The 24,646-nt window shown below is 46.8% G+C and overlaps 1 protein-coding gene across 1 annotated transcript in view; it reads left to right on the forward strand.

Annotated features, from left to right (window-relative positions):
* DZIP1L (DAZ interacting zinc finger protein 1 like) overlaps nt 1-23,557 on the forward strand; it is a 44,613-nt gene extending 21,056 nt beyond the window's left edge. The window contains exons 6-16 of the mRNA XM_034782221.1: nt 25-162; nt 2,378-2,440; nt 3,769-3,909; nt 5,170-5,200; nt 6,810-6,860; nt 9,030-9,163; nt 10,605-10,797; nt 11,734-11,944; nt 14,162-14,361; nt 17,077-17,216; nt 19,562-23,557. Of these exons, the coding sequence (XP_034638112.1) occupies nt 25-162; nt 2,378-2,440; nt 3,769-3,909; nt 5,170-5,200; nt 6,810-6,860; nt 9,030-9,163; nt 10,605-10,797; nt 11,734-11,944; nt 14,162-14,361; nt 17,077-17,216; nt 19,562-19,741 (1,482 nt within the window). The 3' untranslated portion in view covers nt 19,742-23,557. The remainder of the gene's footprint in view (nt 1-24; nt 163-2,377; nt 2,441-3,768; nt 3,910-5,169; nt 5,201-6,809; nt 6,861-9,029; nt 9,164-10,604; nt 10,798-11,733; nt 11,945-14,161; nt 14,362-17,076; nt 17,217-19,561) is intronic.
* The last annotated feature ends 1,089 nt before the right edge of the window (nt 23,558-24,646 follow it).

The raw sequence follows: 24,646 nt of genomic DNA on the forward strand, positions 1-24,646 counted from the left end.
AATATTTCCTTCCATCATCTCCAGAAACTGCAGGAGCTGCAGGCCAAAAACCTGGTGGCGTCCAATCTGGGGGTCCTGCGGGATGATGACTCTGATGACAAGCGGCAGTGGGCACTGACTCAGAGAGAGCTCCAGGGCATGAGGGAGAAGACTGAATTACAGGTGAGGAAGTGCCTCCAGCTGCAGCAGCCCGTTTGATTCGGATCAGTTCCCCATCAGCCAGCTGTGGGGCACCTCTCCTATGACTGCGCAATATAGCGCAGGGCAAAGAAATCCAGTAACGCCCCTTGCATGGAATTTCATGGCACACTAGGGCTCACATTCAGGATAGCACTGGGCAAATGCTTAATTTTTAGCACGTTCTTAATCCCAAGTGCTTTCCTGAATCGTGGTCTGCGTGTGTTTTCCAATCTGCACAGCTCTGCAGAAGGGTTATAAGCCCTCATGCTCCAGTGCATAACTGACCTCTAATTCATGGGAGAGAGAAACTTTCCTTGGGGCAGCTTAAGCCATAACCACCCCTTGCAGGGGTTCCTGCACCATCCACTGAAACAACTTCGTGACAGGCTATTGGAGTAGATAGAGCCCTGATCTGATCCGATCTGGAAATTCCTATGTGCCTATGAAGTAAAATTTTAAGACATAGCTCTTGCTCTCTACCCATGCAGAGGTGAAAGTAAGCCGGTATGGTCTGGTATGGCATACCGGCAAGAGCCAGTACACTGTGCTGGACTGGACTGGCTTCTCCGGCGGTGATTTAAAGGGCCCAGGGCTTCAGCCACTGCGGGGAGCCCCGGGCCCTTTAAATCGCTGCCGGAGCTCTGCGGCGGCCGGAGCCCCAGGCCCTTTAATTTGCCCGTCAGCCCTGGGGCTCCCAGCCGCCTCTGCAGCTGGTAGCTCTGGGGTGATTTAAAAGCCCTGGGGCTCCCAGCCACAGCCGGCACCCAACCCTCTTCTGGTTGAGGTCACGCCTCTTCTGGTTGAGGCCACGCCCTCGCTTAGGACTCCGGCATACCGGTAAGTCCTTTAAGTTACTTTCACCCCTGTACCCACGGTACATGCACAGTGGAATGGTCCATTCTTCCTGCAGATGTTATTCCATTGGACAAAGGCTCCATCTGTCCAAAGTGAGGATTTGGAATATCTGACCAAGCAAGCTCACTGATTACATGGCCTCATTGCTCTCTTTTCTGCTCGATGTTTGCGTGCTGTGGCAAGGTTAAGTTTGGTGGAAGACAGACTGAGCAGACATCCCCTAGAGGCAAAAGCCATAGGCATGCATTGCATGGTTGACCATGCTTTTTATTTTAGACACAGTCATGGGCCAGCTGAAATATAGAACCTCCAGTCTCCTGTCCCCTCTGCTAAGTTATGGGGCTGTTCACCATCCTTCCAGTTAGTGAAGCTGTAAATAGAGTTGGCTGCCAGTGGCTCCCAGTGGCTATTACAATATATTTGACTACAATTGTTTGACTGCACGCATGGCTCGTTCTTTAAAACATTCACGAGACCAAATAACCAAATTTATTGTCTAAAGACAAAGCAGTAGAATACGAAAATGAGAAATACATGCCATTCTTCCAAGGAGCAAATTCTCGCAGTGGATTCACCTTACACAGAAGGTGTGCTTCCCCACGCCCCCTTAAACTAGCCATCTTTTATAGCGTGCCTGTTCACATGTTACAAAGCACTATTCACATCACTTAAAGTTTAACTAGCCAGTGTTGTCTTTGGTGCCTCACTGTACTTTTCCATCTGTAGTTTGACTATTACATTCCAGACATTAAGGGGCATGAAGATACTCCCTACTACAATGCATTCATACATCTTACATTATTGTCTTGTACCTTTGTTTCATAACACTCATCCAGCTAGCTTTTGACAGTTTTTAAATTTCCTTATGCCAAGTACTGAACTATATTTGTCCCAGGGCATCATGGGATATCTGGTTTAGCATAAGTGAGCAAGAATAAGCATAGTACAATTTAACAGTCTATACCCTGCACATAATACTATTAACGTGGTGTATGGGTGTGTAAAAAAATAACATATATATGCGTTGGCTAACAAATAACGGGGGATTACAAGAGCACAAGAATACTGGCGACAGCCCCTCTTACTCAGCCGTGGACTCTATGCCATAGTGTGGTTGGAGGAAGAGCCCTATACCAGGTTTAAGGGCTGCCCTGAAACAGTCTTATGAGGTGCAAAGGTCAAGCCAGAGAAAGCTAGGTAGCTTGGAGAATGGAAACAATAGGAGGTGCTCCTATGCACGTACCTTAACCTCTGAAACTTTGAATAACAGTAATGGTGAATAATGGCACACTCGTGGCAAGGTGAATGAGAAGAAAAAACAAAGGTATTTTTGATTTGTCAGAAAACAGAATGGAAGAAGAAGCTGAAGGAGCTTCAGAAGGAGCACCAGGTGGAAAAGGAAGAGGTAAGTACCAGTAAACTAAAAGCGATGACTCAGAGTTCTCCTATGGGTAGCACGTCAGTCATGAGCTCCTGAGGCACACAGTAAAATCCTGCTTGCGCCACCCGGACTCACCTCTTACAGACACATTTATAGAAGGTTTTTTCTGCCTCAATTTAACACATCAGCAATATTAGATCATTAGATATTAAATCTTTATGCCACAAGATTGGGAATTACTGAGTGCTGCAGAAAGCTGCAAGAAATAGCCCTAGTGCAGGTAGGTGGGTACTTAATAAATAAAATAATAATAATAATAATATCGGGGAGGATGGTGGGCAGGGGTACTTAGAAAACCATCCCTTATTTTTGAAATACAATGTTGGCACCCCTACACTAGAGAAGAAACACTTTACAGAGCTGGTCATAGACTGATTAGGGTAAACGAAAATGTAACTTGAAATATAAGGGCCCAATGTGATTCCAGTTAAAGTCAATGGGAAGATTCCCACGGTGCCATCAGTTGTGACAGTGGCTTTGTGACGCGGCCATGTGTGCTTCCAAAAGTGGAAAGTCACCATCCGCTAACATTACACAGAGGGCACTGAGCACCATCAGACAGCAGCAGCTGTGAATCGCTTGCTACTAGAGCTGGTTGGAAAATAGAATTTCCACTTTGTGGGAAATTCTGACACTTTGAAATTTCTTGTGACATGAAAATTTGTGACCATTGAAATGTTTCATTTCAATAATATTGAAACATGATAAAATATTAACTAATACAGATTCAACTTTAATATAATTGAAACAAAATTGATCAAAATGATACATATTAATTTCAATGATATATTTAATACTATAGATATATATAATATGTTAATTTTAATGTAATATAGACAAATTGAATCAAAATTGTAAAGTCAAATCTATAGTGTAGTTAATATTTTATATCATTATGTTTCAATAATATAGTGAAATATTTTACCTTATGGAAATATCAAATGAAACAAAAAAGTCAAATGATTAGTTATGACATTTTCCCATCAGAAACTTAGTCAAAATGACACTTTCCCATGAAATGTTTTGATTTTGATGAAGCTGCATTTTCTGTTTCTTCTCTCTCTACTTGGTCTTGATTTGAACCTATGATCAAGCAGGAGAAGAGAGCAGCAGAAGTTTATAAATATGCCACTGGATCTCAATGCAAAATAAAGTGAAAGTGAAAATCCAGGAGCTGCCCCACTTAACAGTGACCAGGAGAGCAATCTGAGCTAAGGGGCAAAATGGTATTTTCACCATATTTTATACTCGTCACATCCAGATCTCATAATTACCTTCCTTGTCTCTCTCAGTTGAAGAGTGAAAATGAGAGACTCCGGGCCTCCCTGTCTCAGGACCAACGGATAGCTGCCGACCGCTTCCAACAGCAAATGGGCTCGCTCAATGCTCGGCTCAAAGAGCAGACCAAGGTTATCAGATCGCAGGAGAAAACAGTAAGCTTGCCATGTTCTTGTGGGCCTGTGAACACAGCATGGCTCTCTGTCCCATTCCAAAGGTTAAGCCATACCTAGTTTATGAGTCTGCCACAGCCTTTGAGCTACTGAAGATGGCATCTTCAGCTTAGGCAGTAACAGTTATTTGCTTTAGAGTGCATCTGAAGTGTGATTTTTAAGCCACTCACTTCTCCTCAGTAAGGACCATTTACCTGAGGTATTTCAGCTTCCTACACAAACTGCTGAAGTATTAGAGCTATCCAAAAATGAGTGGAGGATTTTCATATACAATGGGGAAAACGTTGGTTTTTTTTACTCAGTCTCAAAAATGACTAGTTTTGAAGGGGGGAAAAAAGGGCAAACAGTTATAAGTAGGCGAGAAGCGTCCTTCAAGGCCCCCAACTGTAACTGCTGCTGGTGCTTGAGCTAAAATATAATGATACAATTAAAGATGTAGGCCCTGATTCATCAAAGCACTTAAGCACATCCTTAACTTTAAGCACATGCTTAAATGTTTTACTAACTCAGGATGGATTTAAGCAGGAGCCTGTGCTAAAATGGTTTGTCAAATCAGGGTCACAGGCCTGGGCTACACTTCAGTTTAGGTCGTCCTAGCTACGCTGCTCAGGGGTGTGAAAAATTCACATCCCTGAGCTCTATAGTTAAGACAACCTAACCCCTGGTATAGACATGCCTCCATTGATGGAAGAATTCTTTTCCTAATCTAGCTACCACTGCTTAGGGAGATGGATTAACTACATGGATGGAAAACCCCCTTCCGTAGATGTAGGAAGCATCTGCACTATGGTGCTACATTGGCATTGTAGTGCTTGTAGTGTAGAAATGGCCTAAGTCCCACAAAATCACAACACAACACATACATATGGGAATGAGCAAGCATGAGCCATGTACAGAATAATAATGGGACAGCATTTTGTTTTGCGGCTTGGAGATTATTTTGTTCTTTTGACTGAGACAGTGTTACATATAGTTGTATGTAATAAATAAAACTTTTCCTTTTGTCTGCTGGCAGAGCGTCCATCTAGGAACCATTTGGTGTATAATTCTAGCAAAAATGTCTCCCTTGCATGTATGATGAACTCAGCTTACGCTTTGGCCTTTCATCGAATTATTTTGTGCATCCTTTGATGATGTGCCCAATGGTGCAAACTGCAGTTAGAGATAAAAAAGTTACTAGACTTTGCAGACAAAAGAAACTGGTCTTTGAATGGTGGATAATGATAGATAATTTCTTTGCAGATCAAGATACTGTCTGCAAGCAAAGCTGAAGGTAATGTTGTGTCTTTTGGGTTAATGAGAGTGAGAACTGCTAAGATTTCCATAGCTGTGACCGCCCCACAACTTCATCTCTCTCTTGACAGCCTTTACAGCATACTTGCTGGTTCAGGCAAGCAAGCAAGGAAAATATCTCATTAGCATATAAAGTTTTCTGACCCTCGTGTCTAAGGGCTGGTCTACACTACCGCTTAAGTTGATGTACTGTACATAGCTCAGCGGTGTAAAAAAGACACTTAAGTGACACAAGTTACAGCAACTAAGCACTGTCCACACTGGTGCTATGTCAGCGGGAGATGCTCTCCCACCAACATAGTTCCACCTCTCACAGAGGTGGAGTAATTATGCTGATGGGTGTGTGCCTTCCCATCAGCATACAGCATCTTTACCAGACGCGCTACAGCAATGCAGCGATGCCAATGTAGTGCGATAGTGTAGACTTGCCCCTAGGGATTCAGATATAAATCAAGATCTGGGAATAAAAGTAAGATCCCCTCCCAAATGATTCTTTGTTCCAGTAAATCAGTTGCACAAGAATAAGGAATTGTTCCAGCTCAGATTTTCTTATTGAGATTGAGGTTTCCCACAATACCAGTCCCGGGGCAAAGCAAGGACTTCCCTTCAGATGCTGTGGCTGCTAAGCTGCAGAGATCCCTGAAGTGTCAGAAACCAGTCTTGGCAGCAAAGAGATTTTAGACATTCCTGCCATCACTGTAACAGTCCCCTCCCCACTAGGCACTCTCTTGTGGCCTAGCTTGGTATTGCAGCTCTCACACTGGGCCAGCACCCCCTCCCAACCGTCATTCCAACGCTGTGACTGCTTGTTGGGTAACTTGGCAGTTGAGTTGGGTCAGAATTTTAAGGTCACCCCTTCCCGAGTCACAACTGTCCCAACTAAAAGGTCCAAAATGTCGATAACAGAAACAAAAAAATCCTTCCACCTTCTCTGGGGCTTCTTCTTAGCTCAATCTGCTGCTCCCTTGCTGGACTCAGCTACCCTTGTAAGGGGTTTATGCCAGTGAAGGAACCCAGCCCCACCCTCAACTCTGGGTTCCATTGACTCTGGGTTGGATCCTCTACCTGTATTGCAGTTTTCCCGGAACCCCTTCCTATCTTGAAGGTCTCCCAGTCTGTTCTGCATTTAGTCAGGGTCTCTCCTGCCTGGAGAGCTGTCTTTGCTTGCTCATGGCCCTGCAGAAGCCATCTCAGTCCCGTCCCTCCAGCTCTTCCCCGCACCAGACCCTGTCGGCACTTAACCCTGGCTCCTTTTATGTAGTAATCATCTGATTCTTCTCGGATGGAACCCATCCTATAATCAGGGCTGGCTTAGGCCCAGGCTCTGCACCCACCTGTTACAAGCACAAAGTTACAGTGCCAAACTCAAATGAATGGGGCAGACCTTCTCGCCTCCTCACATCTTACAAGGTCCTAAGAGTCTGTGTGGAGTACTAGTCTGTTGAGTTACTAACTTTGAAGACCATTGTTTTCATAGCGTTCATTAGAGGAGTGAGTCTTCATTTTCTGGGGAGAAGGTCCCTCCCAGCAGGATATGTAACTAATCATACGTAGGTCTCTGAGTCATCAAGGATTTCTCTTCTCTGCAGTGACCCAGGAAATACCCAGGGTACCAGATCTAGAGGAGTCTTCTGAAGAAGGTATCTATCATATAAATGAAAGTCCTTCTCTCCTAGTGTCACGCAGGTGTTGAATTTTAGACATTGATCAGGATGTGCAAAAAGGAGGAATTTCGGGACAAAACATACCTTGGGTGAGGTACTCTGTCCCCGATGTTTTCTCCCCAAGGTTGAGCAGAGCACGGTCACTTGATTGCAAGAGCTTCACAGCAAGCAGCCTTCTGCATGCTCCTTGGGGTTAGATGTTTTCAACAAGGATGCCCTTCTTGCACTCTGGCCCACACTGTCTCCCTGTAAGAAAGAACCTGATTGCACCTCAGCTCTCAACATCGTACAACCCAACAGCACCCAGAGGGTAATGCCACCCTAATGTCAGCACTCTATCCCTCCCTCGGAAGAGTAGTGCTGTCTGCGGGAGCAATCCCTGAGCATTGGGGAGAGTTTAAGTGGAAGGGAAAGCCAAGAATCACTTACCGACTCAGCCTTATACTGTGAGCTGGTCAAAAATGGGAAGAAGTTTTTGACAAAAATGAAAGAAAATAATCACCCCACATTTTCATTTAGTTTTTTCCCACAAAAATTTTCAATTTTTCATCAGAAAAATAACTACCAAACAAAAAATGAGCTGAAAACCAAAGTATTTCAATTCGGTAATACTGCTATGGTGCCTCGTGGGAGTTGTAGTTTGGGTGCCTCATACTCCCGTTCTTCTCTATAGCTCAGGCTCCTGAGTTGGACTACATCTCCCAGGATGCACCATGGAATCTTCTCTTGGAGAAGGGAGGTGGAACATCAGGGAATCCCAAGAGGAGACCGTGGTGCATCATGGGAGACGTATTCTGATGAGTTTTTGGCAAAAACATTTCAGTTTTGGGGCATTTGGTTTTTGACAAAAAAAATCAAATAATTTCAGAGAAAGTAGACACGTCATGAAAAATTTTGTTTAAGTGAAAATCCAATTTTCCATCAAAATCAGTTTAGATGGAAAATTTGCAACCAGCTTGAGAAACGTAGTATGAATGTGTGGCAACACAATAACTGCACAACTGAGCACCTGATTCTCCCAGTGAAACTCCCAGTGGGATGGGGCCCACCTTACTCATTAAATTGGTATAATCTGCCTTTCAACAGCCGAGTCAGGGATGTGGTCTGGGGTGGGTCAGATATTGAGAAAGTTATGGTGGGGACAGATGAAGGCAGAGGCGCAATAGACACATGCCTAGGGCCCAACTCCCAGGATCTTTTCGTGACGTTAGAATCTCAGCTTTTAGACTCATAGACTCATAGACTTTAAGGTCAGAAGGGACCATTATGATCATCTGGTCTGACCCCCTGCATGCTGCAGGCCGCAAGACCCTACCCTGGACTCTGCCGTTGAAGTCCCCAATCCTGTGTTTTAGTGACTTCAATCGGCTGAGACCCTCCTGCTAGTGATCCCTGCCCCATGCTGCGGAGGAAGGCGAAAAACCTCCAGAGGCTGAGCCAATCTACCCTGGAGGAAAATTCCTTCCCGACCCCAAATATGGCGATCAGTAATACCCCGAGCATGTAGGCAAGAGTCTCTAGCCTGACCCTTGTTGGCCATTATTCTATTTACGTACCATTGCTTGGTTTTCCTTGGCTACTATGTTTTACCATTAAACCATTCCCTCCATAAACTTATCTAACTTAATCTTAAAACCAGACAGGTCTGTCGCCCCCACCGTTTCCCTCGGAAGGCCGTTCCAATATTTCACCCCTCTGACGGTCAGAAACCTTCGTCTAATTTCAAGCCTGAACTTCCCCACGGCCAGTTTATATCCATTCGTTCTCATGTCCACATTAGTACTAAGCTGGAATAATTCCTCTCCCTCCCTTGTATTTACCCCTCTGATATATTTAAAGATAGCAATCATATCCCCCCTCAGCCTTCGCTTTGTCAGACTAAACAACCCAAGCTCCTCTAATCTCTTTTCATACGACAGGTTTTCCATTCCTCTGATCATATATGTTTATGTTGTTTGCATGTATGTCTTGCCCTTGTGGAAATATGCCACAGCTGGGGAACAGGGAGCTACCAATCCACCTTCTGCTAAGGAGGAAAGTCCCCAGGAGGGACCAGGCCTCTGGTCCCAGAGTCTCTGGCTCTGACTTTGATATTGAGGTTTGGTCCATCCAAACCCAGCCTTGTGATTTTGGGTTTTGCCGCAGACTTGGTGGACACCCTGGACATGAAGCAGAGGCTCCTGGAAGCCCTGCGGAGGAATCCCAACCTGCTGAAGCAGTTCCGCCCCATTCTGGAGGAGACATTGGAGGAGAAGCTGGAGAGTATGGGTGTGAAGAGGGTGAGTATCAGGAGAGGGGAAACCAAAAAAGGGCGGGGAGAGACGTCTCTCTATTTGCAGTGCAACCTCTTCCCTCCTTGTCCCTTTCACGCCTTCCAGTTTTTCAAAAGTTAATTAGCTAGCTGGGGTATAGTTAATATTTGGGGGGGATCATTGCATGGATAGAAAGAGCACCTCAAATTTCATTTAAGTTACTGTGCTAAGTAGAGGCCCTAACTGAGATCAGGATCCCATTGTAACAGGTGCTGCATAGACAGTCCCTGCCCAGTGCTTGTCATCCAGTTTCTGTGTCCTTCCTTCACGCTCCAGAGAGGAAGGGTGCACCCTTCCCAGGAAGACCCGGCAGAGCCAAAAGCAACTGAGACCTGCATTGAAGTGGGGCATGGCAGAGATGGGAGCACCCCAAGTCTGCCTCATGTCCTCTAGCGCTTGCATGCAGTCAGCATGTGAGTGACCCTGCAGGTGACAGAGCCAGTTCTCTGAGCTTCTTCCTACCCCTTCAGAGATGTGTGGGATTGCACTGGGAGGACTAACCACACAATTGCAGCTGCTAAAGCAATGCTCGCTGTCTACGCTGGCACTTAATAGGTTTAAAGCAACATGGTGGTTGATGGCATAGTGGGTATGACTACACTGCAGATGAGGGTGGCATGGGTAACACTGGTAGAGGGGACTAGCCCAGCAGGGACTCTGGGTATGTATTTACATTGTTAGCCTATACCAGGATCCATGCCACCATGTCCTCACTGCTATTGCTACCCGTGCTAGCTAGATTAAAGCTAGCATAGGTATATCTACACCTGCCACAATCACCCCTTCATTTGCAGTGCAGATGTACCCAATGGTTTTCCTTACTCAGAGCAGGTACAGTCGAGGCATGTGTGCCCCTGTGTGCTACCAGTGACACGCTTGTGTGTGTGTGTGGTGTGTTCCGGAGAGGTGGGGGTTGAATGTCACCAGTCTCTAGTGTAGACAGGGCTAAGTGAGGAAAATCATTAAAAATCTCCTGTGTGTCTGGAGACTGGTGTGCATGATGCTGACAGGAGTGGAGGGTCGAGAGTGCTCACTTTTCCACACTGCTGGTAGGTACCCTGCTGCAGCACACCTCAATGGAGCATACACCCCTCTGGGCTGGGACTCTTATTACATGTATTGTCAACCCCCACTACAAAGGATGGATGGAATCTGATACTGGATCACCTGATGGGGTAGGAGTCTCTCCATCTTATGCTGATGACCATTCTGGATATAAGGCCAGATCCAAAGCCAGGTGAATCTGTTGGGATTCATAGTTAGATGAGATCCATAGTTTGCAGAAGGCCAAGTTCTCTTTCAGAGGTGATGGAGAACCTTAGGGGAGAAGGCTTGTTTCACCATCTGAGGCAGTGTCAGAATTATGTCGGGGTGGTTGTCACGTTACCCACAATTCTCTCTGCTTTAGACTGCGAAGGGGATTCCAGCTCAGACCTATAAAAATCTGAGCTGCCTCGTAAAGACTCAGCAGCAGCAGAAGGCCAAGAAATTTCCAAATCTCCTCAGCTTGAGGGACAAGCTAGTCCGAGAGGTCACCTGGAAAGTCAAGCAGCGCCAGAAGGATGATGGCGTTTTGCCACAGCAACTTTTGATAGTCTCAGGTAAAGAGCTGTGATGCTGTCTTTGGAAACTTGTGCTGCAGACAAGAGTTCAATCCCAACATAGTGCTATTGTCACGAGACATTTCCATGACCCATTGTGCATCCCCAAGGAAACTGGGCAAGATAGATTTTGTGTTCAGTGTCAAATTACCATTTGCAGTTGTGGTGTGCACTGCTTGCCTTGAGTGAGCTTGCAATATATATATATATAAAAACAAAACACACATTTCTCCGCTGGGTGGGAAGAGCTCAAAGGGAAAAGAGCTGCAAGAAGAGCCTGGTCCACAAACTCTCTTCCTTCTGCCTGTTGCTAGAACATGCAGAGAGCCAGTTTATCACCATTGAATGGAAGTTACAGGGAGCCACAAAGCTCAGTATCATCACACATTAGTGGAATGCCACACAGGAAATATCAGAAGGACAGTGCAGATGAGGAGAGTGGGTGGGGTGAGGGAAGGAAGGTGATTCTAACCCACCTTTCTGCTTCTCTGTTTTTGGGCCAGCTAGGGACCAAAACATCCTTCAGCATAGTTTAGAGCAGCCTAAAACCAGCTCTCTGTTACACCAGCTGAGTTACTGCTTTGGCCAAGGATCAGACAGAGTCACGTATGTTGACCTCTCCTCCCAATGTGAAGTGGATGTGCGTGTATGTAAGAGGGAAAGGAAGTCCCCTAACACTGGCTACATTGGCTGTGAGACATTTTGAGAATGTTAGATGGTAAAGCATGGGAGTTCAGATCAGCCACTCATTTTGTATGTCTTTTTCTTTTCTTAAGCCAATCCAGTTTAACAGTATCGATTTACAAGTACTAATCCTGGCTGCTGGGCAAACACCTGCATGGGTCAAGCAGTTTGTAGGTGTTAAAGAACGTCCATACCGGGTCAGACCAAAGGTCCATCTAGCCTTTGCTCTCAGTGTCCCTTGTACCTTTCCAGCTAAAAGCCAGAAGAGCCCCCTGTCGCCTTTCCGGGTCGTATCTGCCCAACCTGGAGCGCTGCAAGTTGAGTTACAGCCCTATGCGGAGGAGACGCCCAAACCAGCTCCTCGGAGTAAAGCCAGCTATTCCCACAGCCCAACAGAGGTGCCCAGAGTAATGCCACAAAGCAAAGCCAGCAGCCCACGACGTGCTGCCATCCAGCAGCCGAGGTGAGGCCCATCCACAGCTCGCATCCTCACCACAGACATTGCACTCATGCCTTTCACTAGCATGCTTACTGGGGTGAGCAGCCTCGTACCGAGCTTGGACATCCCTATTCTATTACGATGTGGACTGCAGTAGCCCCAGGGCCCCACTGTGCTGGTGCGGTGCAAACGCAGATCATTTGTTGTGTCAGGAAGCTTTGTGTGGGGTGCACCTGAAATGTCTGAGCTGCAGGTCCCACGGAGGGTATGTCTACCCTAAGGATGGAGGTGTAATTTCCAGCTCGAGTAGATACACCAGCACTAACCAGTGGGGTGAGAAGGGACCACGTCTAACCCCCTGGAAAGATGCAGGATTTGTTGTGTCTATACCATCCAAGACTATATAGCTTCCTTTTGAAAGCCTCCAGGGAAGGAGCTTCCACGTGTTGTAACAAAACAACTTCCCAAAAACGAAATTCAAAAAACGTTCTGGAGGTCCATAGAAACATTGATAAAATCTAAACATTGGTTCCAATTTGACCTTTAACTTTTTCAAGTTTTATAGAACATAAAATAAAACCCAATGAATTTTGTTTCCAAATGAAAAGTCTAAACAATCCATTTCAAGAATATCAAACCAGGACATTTTGACATCATCAAAATGCTTTGTTTTGGGGTTTTTCCCCTCGAAAGGAAATGTCAACACTTTTTCAGAACATTTCCATTTTGACAAAAAAGTGGCATTTTTAATCAAAAATGTTTTGATAAAAAATTTCCAAGTAGCTCTAGTAATAAAAGAGACTAGAACTGGGGTGGGCAAACTATGGATCCAACCTGCAGGATTGCCCCCCATGGTGCCATGGGCCCTGCGCCTCTTTCAGAAGCAGTTCCCTGCGATCCCCAGGCGGGGGGGGCAGAGGGCTCCGTGCATTACCCTTGCCTCCAGGCCCCACTCCCCCCAGCTCCCATTGGCCGGGAACAGGGAACCGTGGCCAATGGGAGCTTCGGGGGAGTTACCTGGAGGCGTGGCAAGGGCAGCGCACGCGGAGTCCTCCATGTCCCCCCCTCTCCCCTGCCCAGGGACGCAGCGCAGGGCTGGGGACAGGGCAGGCATGGAGGGAGCCTGCCCTGGCTCGAGTGTGCGCTGCTGCCACCCTGGATCCATTTTAGGTAAGCTGCACCGGGCCGGAGCCCAAACCCCTCCTGCACCCTGCCCCCCAACTCCCTGCCTGCACCTCGCACCCCTCCTGCACTCCAACTCCCTGTCCTGAGCTCCCTGTTGCACCCTGCACCCCTGTGCACCCCAACCCCCTGCCCTGAGCCCCCTCCTGCAGTCCGCACCCCTCCTGTACCCCTGCCTGAGCCCCCTCCTGCACCTTACACCTTTCCTGCACCCCAACCCTCTTCCCTGATCCTCCTCATACACCCCGCACCCCTCCTCTGCCCCAATCCCTTGCCCTAAGCCCCTTCCTGCACACCACACCCTCTCCCACACCCTGCACTCCCTCCCGCACCCCAACCACCTGCCCCGGCCCTGCATACAATTTCCCCACCCCTGGACTAGAAGAACAAGAATGGAAAGGCCATGCCACTTAGGCAGAATGAAGAGGGCAACTGGAGGGGATAAGAGATGACAGAAGAGAGGTATGGAGTAACTGAGTTGTGTGGGGTTTTAAAAGTGAGAACAAGGAGCTCACATTTGCCCCAGGGAGGAAAAGGAAGCCAGCTGAGGGTTTTGAAGATGGGCTGGAAGTAGACCAAGAATTGGTCAAGATATTTGAGTTTTTGTGGCAGCATTTTGGACTGAAGAAGATGAATTGGCAGTTGGAAATTCCTGCTCCCCCTGCTGGTGGGGAACAAGCTAGGTACTGAAGCTGTGATAGCCTGACTCTGAAAGTGGTGTGGTGCTGAGGCCAAGGTTGAGGTGCATGGAGCAGCTGCTGCAGGTTCCAGTGGGATGGGAGTGAAGGAGGGGAGAGGAAAACAGGCCCAATATTTGCCCCAGTACTCTACCTTGCTGTTCAGAGTTTCAGTGCTGGTTGTACATATGCTCTCGCCCCACCAGGCGACTTGGACACACAGTCTTCTAGCCAACTGCTGAAAGCACTGCCAATCTGTATTTAATGACAACAATCTCGGTCTCCTCATCACAAATTGTCCCAGATATCCCTGACCCAGCTGCTCAGAGCCCTCCACTTCCTCCATGTCTGACCTTTCCTTCTTCCATCATTTTACTTTCAGCACCCCACCTTTCAGTTCCGAGGAAGACTCTGGAGGGGACCGCGCCAGCCTCACCCCAGTGAAATTCAAACATCCCATCACCCTGCAGCAAGCGCAAACGCCTTTGAGGCTGACCCAGAATGACGAAACCGCATCAGACTGGTCTGACAGCGATTCCTCTGAGGAAAAAGCCACCCCAGCCATAGGAACCACTCCAACAGGTGAATCATAAATAATAATTTTAATCTATCGGAATATAGTTAATGTGCTAAAATCAGAAATCTCCATCATAGTTCATACCCTGATACTGAAGGAAAGGGGAAATTTGCATGCACATCTGTTTCTACATTTGACAGCTTAAGCCAACAAAAGGGGTAATTGTATGTTAGTGTCTATTCGGCCCCTGTTCTCACCCCTCGGGAAACTGATTGTGAAGAGAATGGGGTGGTCATTCTCCAGGAATAAAATCCTAAATGCATTAGTGCCAAGGCTCCAGAAAAGGACATTTCTCACCCTGCTTTTCCTAACACAAGACCCAGAGGTGCCAAGCTAAGGGTGTCAGGAGCAAGACTTTGTCCTGATGCATCCGCACTCTTGGGAGTCAGTTGCAGTGGCACGCTGCTGGTTCTGCTAAGGGGTGTTCACAGATAAGCAGCCTTCACCCTGCTCCAGGGTATGTACTCCTCCCCATGAGAAACAGAACCAGGTTCTATTTTCCTGCAGAGCCATTACTAAGTCACTTTGGCCCCAATCCAAATGAGCAGTCCCACTGAAGTCCATGGGACTATTCACCTGCATAAACATACACATGTACACAACTACCTTCCTGGATTAGGGCCTTCGTGAGGGGATTAACACTGACGTGCTTTCAAAATGCAGTCACTCCCCTCTTAACTCCGAGAGAGTGGGATGCATGGTTCCTTCTTTATCCTTTTAGAATAGGCCTTGCCATTAATCCAGGGGATTTCTCAATATCTTCTCTAGGTGTGAGAAATAATGTTGTTCAAAGGGACCTCTCAGCTTGGCATTTTTAAATGGACTAAAATGCTAGTTTCTGCTAGCTCACCCTTGAAGGTGGGTGTGCTGTCTTTTAAAAAATGCTTTTGGGGAACAAATATAAGGGTTTTTCTGCTGCCCTACTGAGATTTATTGGGGGGGGCGCATTTCAAGCAAGATAGAAACTGACTATACACAGAAACAATGAAACAAACTATATACAAAGGGCTGTCAAATGCACAGCAGAGAGAATCACTTATTTCAACTAGCTCCCTTCTAAGATAGAAGCCTTAGCTGCTATAGTAAATACCACAGTTCCCTGGCTGAATCCCCAGTGGGGAATAAATCCAGGTCTTTTAGCTCCAATGTGCCAGCTTCTCCTGCTTGAGCTAAATGATGTCCATTGCCTGGGAGCAGCAGCAGGCATCTTTCATCTGTGGAGCAGCCACCACACAGACAGACATTTGGCAAGTGTGTTACATGGGTACCACATTTGTAGTCCCACATGTTGAAGTTGTCCCTTTAAATGACACTCCTGATGCACATTATTGGCAAAGGACTTGTGTAGCACCTAAGGTTTTTTAGGCTAGTGTGAATGTCCCCAAGCATTTGTTGAAGGATATAAACCTTGTACACAGGTGAACCACAGGCAGAGGTATAGTGTTGATCTCACTGACCTTCCTCACAGTAAAAACTTCACAGCCTTGTTTCCACTAGGGCTTTCCAGCAGGATAGTTAATGCATTTTAGTTATCCCAGAGTAAAATCAATGTTTTTTGGCAGTGAAAACTATTGCCTTTGTGGTTCACTCTGTGTCCAGCTCCATGGTCAACTACAGGTGCTTTTATCTTGGAACAGACATTTGGGGCATGTTAAGACTATTTCTTATACACATGCTAACTATGTTGAGTTAACTGGCAATCAGTTAACTGGAGGTCACTAGACAGGCCCTAAACCATTGGAGCAGCTTACCAAGGTTCGTGGTGGATTCTCTGTCGCTGACAATTTTTAAATCCAGATGGGCTGTGTTTCTAAAAGCTCTGCTCTAGGAATTACTTTGGGGAAGTTCTCTGGCTTGAGCTACACAGGAGGTCAGACTGGATGGTCCCAATGCTTCCTTCTGGCCTTGGCATCTATGGAAATGACCCAGTGGCTCCACCCTCCACGATGTCAATACTTTGCACTGACATCACCAATAACTGGGTAATCTCAGTGATTGGCCATGAGCCACAAAGCCTTTCATGTGCAGGCCAGCAGTTCAGAGCTGAACCAGGCTGGGTGTGGACAAAAGTCATTCTTCCCTGGCTGCTAGTCAGCCCTGTCTACGAAATGAGTGGGTGGCTTCTATCCACTGCCTAGCTGGCAGCCATCTGCATCTCAAAAATTGTCACCACAGCCAGAGTCCACATTAGCTCCTTTTGGAAGGACTGACTAGACATGGACTAGCAACTCCAGTGCTTAGCAGGAGCCTTAGTAACTCAGGATTGAGGCACACTGCTGTGGTAGCCTGCAGCTGATTGTATTTACCCTATGGATGAATTGAGGCTGGAAGTTAGGACTGTTTCTAACCATCAGGGGAGTGAGGTTTTGGAACAGCCTCCTGATAGGAGCACTGGGGGTAAACAACTGAATTGTTTGAAGACGGAGCTTGGTACGTTTGCAAGCAATATGATTGGGTTGCCTGAGAAAGCACGGGACTGGACTCAGAGACCCAGGAGGTCCCTTCCAGTCTTGTGTACTAGGAACTATAGTTGGCTTCTCAGCTCCATCACTGACACCTTTCACCAGCAACACGTTCCCTTTAAAACTGGAAAAGGGGTCTGGAAGGAAATCCTTTCCCATCCACTCTGAGTCCTGATGAGCAATTCAGTTGTGCAGTGATATTGACCATGTGAGTGCAGGGCACTAGATTCCAATTCTAACAAGCTGTGTTCTGTGCAGGGACGCTGGTGTCTGCAATGGCTAAAAATCTGGAGCGCACACTGAGCATGCCAGCAAGGAAGCCTGCTGGTGGGATAAAACTCCTCCCTGCCTTGCCCTCTGACTCTCCTAAAGCGAGCCTCTCAGCCAAGAAACTCCAGGTACCTTGTGCAACTGGCAGACTTGCAGAGAAAGGGAAATGTCTGGTATTCAGGAATGCATCGATTTAGTGTGGAGACCAGCATCGTCTCAAACCATTTCAAAGTGGAAGCCACTGTATAGCCAGAGACTCAAAAAATAACAAGCCATTGGGGTAGGGGAAGACGTTTTATAGCGTTCGCATTGGGGAGGAGGAATATGTGTTTATGCTCTGGGCTAAGAATAGTTCACTGATGTCTAGAGAGCCCCATGGTTGGTTCAGGTAAATCAGGTGTCTCTGGTTTAGCTGTTCATTTGGGCCTCCCAGCTGCAAAGCCGAAGACTCAGTGTGTGATTTTTCCCCCCTTCCTCCAACACCTCCCCATAGAACAGTTCTACCATATAAGCTGGGTCAGGGTCGAGAGTACCATGGAGCTTGAGGGGTGAGAATAGGGAACCTGTCCCAGACCAGGTGGGTCTTTGTATACAGAGTTAGGACAATTGCATGGAGGTGGGGGAGAATATGCAATATACCCCAGCTAGAGGAAAGAGAAGCCCAGATTCCCCAGGCCAGCTCGTCCTGTACAGAACTTTGCGCTGGAGCAACAGCAGTAGGTATCACAGCAGCATTTCCATCTGCCCCAAGGGTTCAGAGCCTGTGAAGCTGCAGGTCTGGCAGCATTACCAGAACCAGCCTTTGAGATCTAGATGTGACCGTGCTGACATCTCAGCGTTTAGCCCAATGGGACTGATTGTCAGCTGGTGTAAATCGGCCAGCAGCCTAGTCACATAGGCAGTCTCTGCTGGGAGGAGTGATGGTGATTTACAGCTGTGGAGGATCTGCCCCATCATCCAGTTATTTTGTAGGCCTTTCCAAATATTTGCCTATTCACAATCTTTGGAAAATGGAAATTCACATGGTTAAAGACAGGCATGAAATGCCTGGGAATGAAATTAAACAGAAGTCTCGAGAACATGTCCAGAGCTAATTGGGGTGACGTGATGAAAAAACTATCAGATTACTAAAATGGGACATATGTAACCTCAATTTTAATTACATTAACTCTTTCTCATAAATGGCTGCAGCACTGAAGTCCTATTACTTTTTAAAATTACTTTCCCTGAACAGTTCCATTGAGCATACCATAAAGTTTCTTCACAACAATGTGAAAGAGATTTTCTGCCTTCATGTGGCAAAGTAGAAAGCCAAGAGTGAGATTTGCAAAATGATTTGCAACCCATGAACATGGGGGGAAGGAGTCTAGCAAGCATCAAATTACATCATCACATTAAATCTTGCGCTCTCATGCAACTTGGGCACAACATGGTGTTGTGGGATAAATCAGAAATAATCCCAGCCAAACCACTAACACAGGGATTCCTTATTGAAATCACAGTAGGAACCTGAAAACAGTCCTCGGAGGTGGGGTAAATAAATGACACTCAAAGTAAGGCCAAATCTCGCCCAAGAAAATACAAAAATACCCCTATTTGGGTGTAAAGTAACCCGATCCTGCTATAAAATACTTGTGGGTACAAGGAACTATCCTGGCAAATCCAGCTGCAGGATTGGGTCCTTAGATCCCTGGGAAGACTGTGTTGTAGCTGTAATTTACATAAAGTATCAGACCTGTTGAATGAGTGAAATGTCATTGGTTTTATTGAAACAGAGGCCGAGCCAAAAGTGAATGTCAGTGCACACTGTCAATAGGTCACAAGGGATTGTTTAAGAACAGATTCAGGGGAAGACTTGCTGCAACTATCTCAACATTGTTCCCCAAGTATTTTTTTTTCCAGTTTTTGAAATGTCATGAAAATTCTGTAACTTGACACACTTCAAGCAGCTCTGTCCCATTCCTCTGCCAGATCCATTAAATCAGGACTAGATGTCTCATTCTAAAATATACACTCCAGTTCAACCCACAAGATGTAGGCTTGATGCAGAAATCCCAGGCTGATCCTCTGGCCTGTGTTATGCAAGAGGTCAAACTAGATGATCCCAACATCCTGGTCAGGCCCATAACTGTGTGTTTGAGTTTCCTAGGGAGTCCTTGTAGTTCATGCGCCATAATCTGATCCTATAAGTAGTTCTGCTGTTGGGCAACAGATGGCCCTGCCTTGCCCTGGGAAGTGCTGGGGAGCTGCAACAGAAAACCAGTAGCTGAAGGAAGCATTTGATAAACCTAAATTTGTATTTGGCTGATAAGGAAGGTTTGCCACATGGAAATGCTCCCATGAGTGCAGAGGGCAAGCACTACACTAACCCCATGCCAGCCCCCTGCAGTCAGCCAGGCCATTATCAGCAAAGACAGCACCGGCTCACACTCGCCATATTTGCTCATTCTGTCTCCTCTCATTCCCCATGCAGTTTGTGAATGAGAACAGTGACTTGGAGACTTCCTCCCTTGAAGAGATCACCGAACTCCTGGATGCCAAGAGCCAGGCGAAGCAGCAGCTGCAACCAGCTGTGAGGCACAGCGGGGACTCGGCAGGGTCGCAGGGCACCAGCATCTGGAGTTCCAGCAGCACGAGGGCTGGAGGCTGGTGACTCGCTTGACAGCCCCCTTCGCCATACCCTACAAGTGCTTGGATTTTAGGGCCCAGTCCCAAAGCTGGAAGTTCCTGCCATGTGGCCACAAGGCTTTGGAATCCTGCTACTATAGGAAGATCAGGCACTGGGCTCCAATTTAAGAACAACCTACCAGTTTAGAGCAATCAGAATGGGAATCCCTGTCCCATGGCCTCAAGTGCTACCTAGCTATGATGCATTTTTACAACGGCTGCCCAGGTGCCCTCTCCACCATGAGTACGGGTCAGTGTCTCCTGGGCTGGTTGGAAAAACGTATCATTCAACACCCCTGCGTGTGGAGGGGCACATTCTGCTGCCCCAGCCACCAGTGTGAAGAACGTAGTGGGCGGAACATGTGGAGGGAAGAGTCTGGGTCAGCATTCAGGGGATACACAGGGCTCTGTGGGGGCAAGGCAAGGGCATGGCTGCCATCCTTTGGACACTCTGGAGTGGGGTTGCACATGGTATGGAGGCCACGGAGGCATCAAGGCTGCAGGTGCAGCCCCCAAGCATCTCATCCCCTCCTTGGCCAAGTGGAGGAAGGAATCCCTCACTCCTCCTGCCCAGAGAGATCCCCAGCAGACAGTTTACTGTGCATAGATTCACAGGATCGGGCCCTAAAGGAGTCTGATTGTGCCCCAGGGCTCCATGCACAGTGGGGACGCTCCTCATGCAGATCAACCCCTTCCATGGGGCTAGAGGGTCAGCCGCCATGACTGCATCATCCCCCCAACCCCCTCAGGCCCTGTGGCAGGCGATCCTTGGTCTGCCGGGGGGAGGAGATAGGGCAGGGCCCTGGCAGGGTGGGGATGCATTTTGGACCCCCAGAGCCCTGCACACATCTCCATGAAAAGATAATGCAGGCCACAGCTAGGTTATTTTAATGCCTCCCCACTGTCTGTGGTGGGGATCCCCCTTTAGGAGGGATCCTAGTGACAAGCTGCTGGCTGTGAGGCCCCATCAGCTCAGTTCCGTAGGCAGCACTTTGCCATGGAGCAGGCGGGGGAGGGATTGGCGCAGCCCGCCAGGGGCACAGGGTCTCAGATGGATGGCTAGTTCTCCCACACTGTGGGATGGTTGGGCTGGCTCTGGGGCCTGGTCTTCAGTGGGCAAACCTCCTCTCCCCACTGAAACACTCTCCACAAGGAGAGCCTCAGCAGGTTTCCATCCCCCTTCCCCACCTCACACTGGGGGTGTTCCCGTAGGAGCGGGAATCAGGCCCTGATTTTATTGCTAGGAGCAAAAGATTAGATACAAGAAACAGGACTCTGTTAATCCCCTCAGTGCTGCAGGGACAGGCCCCTCAGCATTGGCCTGGCTGCAGCTACTCCCTTTGACAGAGTACACCAGCTCTGATGAGCCATGTCCTACAGCTGACAAAGCAATGCAGAGGGTGACAAAGGAAACACTAACACAGCTGGGAATGCTTGGCAAGTTCTCTGAGAACATACATGTACAGAAACGTCCACTCGATGGCGCCATAGCCCCAGAAATGGGCAGGGCTGTCATACTTAGTACTGACTCAGGGAGCTGCTGGAAACTCAGGAGCAGGTTGCAGGAACAGATCTGATCAAGCAGGTGCACTTGTCTAAAGCACATTACAGAAAGCACCGGAGCTCTGTCACATAAATATGCAGGTGCCAGCTCTCTGGGAGCTTGCACCTTATGCCGCTGCTTACACCAAGGAGCGTAAAATATTACCTGGTCAGAACAGTAGCCGCTTATATCCTCCCCTTGGATGTGCATAAAGTGTTACACAAGGTGCAGTGCAGAGGATCAGCTCCACAGTGTCATGCGCTGAAGAGCATAGGAAGCACATATGAAACCACATCCTGTGTACTGTGTACTCTGTGTACTGAGAATCCACAAGGTTCAGCAATGAACTCTACAGTGCCTCACGATTTCCCCAGCTGCACCAGAGGGACATAGTCCCTAGCCATTACGGCCAGTAGCACTGTGAATTTAAGGTATATCTGCAAGGTGGCATGTGGCTGTGCCTTATTCAGGTGCACAAAGACGGAGGATGCAAACACTCTCCTAGCGTCCCACTGGCAAGGGACCTCTGCAGTCCGTGGCCACTCCAGAGTGCTGGAGCTGCTCCTTGCAAGTGCTTCCTGAATCTCAAGCCATGCCAAAATGGACAGGGAGCAGGTGGAGCCACACAATGCTGCCCCCGACCTATAGGGCAGAGCTGCACCTCTGCCTACTGCGAGCTGTGCCTTAATGACAGATTCCCCCCCGTGTGACTAGAATAGCTGGATATGGTGTATTACTTACATAACAATCAATATAACAGCCTTCCCAAATTCTACCTCCCACTCACTTGAGGATGCTTCTCATGGTAGTTTTACAAGGCTGTGATATATTTCCACAGACTCTAAAGGGTTAACAAGGTTTCACTGCATTTGCTCTAGCTCCCTTTGCTTTACAACATATCTGCTGCTCTAGCTCCTTTTGCTTTACAAGATATCTGCTGTCCTTTCTAATCAGGATATTTTTCGTGTTTGTTGCAGAGTTCCTCTGTGTTGCTCTAGCTAGAGAGTTATTCTGCTCCAAGGCCTTGATGCAGCAAAGCACTTTAGCATGGGAATGGTCCCACTGTCTTCAGCGCTTGATAGTATGTTTGTGCTTAAGGCCCAGATCCTGAAAAGTATTTCAGTGGGAGCTAGACTCCTTTGAGGAGCTGGGCCTAAGTGCTTTGCTAGATAAGTGTTTCAGAGGCAACTGCCTTGAGCCAAGTGGAGCAAAACAAATCCAATCTGTGTTCAAGGGACACTTTCATTTTGAAATCAGGCGTGTTTTTAAAACGGTTAAAAATTTATCCCAGGTATTAACCCTGCCCCTGAGTCCGCCTGCCCTTTTTTGTTGTACAATCAAATTTTCTATTTGTTTAAAATATGATTTGTCTCCCCCCCCTCCTGCAGGGGAAACTGAATAGACAAGGAGAAACACAAAGTGACTTGACAAAAAGAGCTGTCAAAAGTAAAAATGTAATGGAAAAATAGGAACAAAAGTAGATTTTCAGATTGGTATCACTGAAGAGACTGAAGCATTGCTTGAAAGAAGAGTATGTGAAAAAGTGTCAGACTTGGTGGGGGGATTAAATGAATGGTGTCCCTTTAGTATTCCCATCAAAAACATCCGTTAATGAGTTTAGAACTGGTTTTAGAAAGCAAAAGGACTCTTAAGAGCATAAGAATAGCTATACTGGGTCAGACCAATGGTCCATCTAGCCCAGTATCCTGTCTTCTGACAGTGGTCACGGTCAGATGCTTCAGCGGGAATAGGGCAATTATCAAGTGATCCCTCCCCTTTCATCCAGTCCCTGTTTCTGGCATTTGGAGGGTTAGGGACACCCAGAGCTGGGGTTGTGTCCCTGACAATCTTGGCTAGTTGCCATTGCTGGACCTATCCTCTTCCTGTTATGTCACCCTCCATATGATGGGAAACAACCAGGGCCTTCCTGCTTTAGAATGGCGTTTGCCTGTGCGCAGCTGAACAGAAATGCAGATCACAGCTTTACTCCCCTTCTTATTTTTAAATTATTGGAGGACCCTATCCAAAGAATGAATATAGTCAATGTAAATAAGTTACTGCATAAAATGAGTTTTGCTATGTAAATTTAGCTTTAAAAATGAAGTAAGTGCCAGGAAATCTATACATTTTTGTACATCTACTTATATGCTACATCTGAGACAATTTTGACAATTCAAATTTCTAATTTTTGTAAATTTGAAAAACGGGAAAATCAGTGACATTTTTTACAATCTCCATCCCCCCCCCCCTGCCTTTTTTTCAGCCAAGTATAGAGCTGGTTGGAATTTTTACATTTTTGTAATTTCACTTTAAAAAAAAAAAAAAAGGGGGGGGGGGTCAAATTAAAAGCAAAATTCATCATATTTTCCCAGTTTTTCCAACCAATTTAATTTCTAGTGCCTCTGTCATTAGGGAAAGAATAGTTTAAGCTAACATTTTACATGTCTGGTCTCATCATCTGTGGAATGTAAAACAGTCTGAGTTTAGGAGAATGGAAATAGAAATTCAAACCAAAATGACATTTCTGAGCTTTCATAAAATATCAAGGATACCTGGTAACCAGCAATCTCAAAACAAGTGCAAACAAACCCTATTTGAAAACATGGAAGCTTGTTCCATACACCCCATTACTAATTAATGTTCCCATTTTAAGTAAGAATGATGATTTATTTGTATTAATTATTTATTATGGCTACAGTGTTATAGCTATGCCTGATACTATACAATTACTTTAACAGATGTTATCCTTCTTTTTGGCTGATGATCAGCCTATTTTTGAATACTTCCTTCAATAAAACATGTTTGTTTCAGCAGTGGGGTTTCTTTTAAATAGTTTCTTCTGGAGTTTTTGTCTGAGGAAAACAAATGAAAGAGTCCCACCAAACATGCTCTGGAATAGTAAATGAGTTTACATTGTCACAGGTCCAAGGTGTTAGCTGGAATGCACCTGAAGCTAGAGTAAATACACATGGGCAAAGGAAATCAAATCCAGTTCCTAACTCATGGGCCACAAGCCGCCACTCCCTAGCTGTAGCTCCCTTACTGTCATTAATGATTTCTGGTAGCTCCAGCTCAGCACCTCATGCTAGGCGCTATACAATCACATAGTAAGAGAAGATAGACCATCCGCTGCAGATCTTCCAATCTAAAGAGCCAAAACACAGGCATAAAAAGGTGAAGTGACTCACACACCAGGGCAATGGAAGAGCTCAGCTGATGCCTTAGTCATTGGACCACACCAGGGCCGGCTCTAACTTTTTTGCCGCCCCAAGCAGCAAAAAAAAGCGCCGACCCGCCGTAACACCCCCCCCCCCCCCCCCCCCCCCCCCCCCCCCCCCCCCCCCCCCC

The sequence above is a fragment of the Trachemys scripta genome, chromosome 9, assembly GCF_013100865.1.
Source record: "Trachemys scripta elegans isolate TJP31775 chromosome 9, CAS_Tse_1.0, whole genome shotgun sequence".
Classification (NCBI taxonomy): domain Eukaryota; kingdom Metazoa; phylum Chordata; order Testudines; family Emydidae; genus Trachemys; species Trachemys scripta.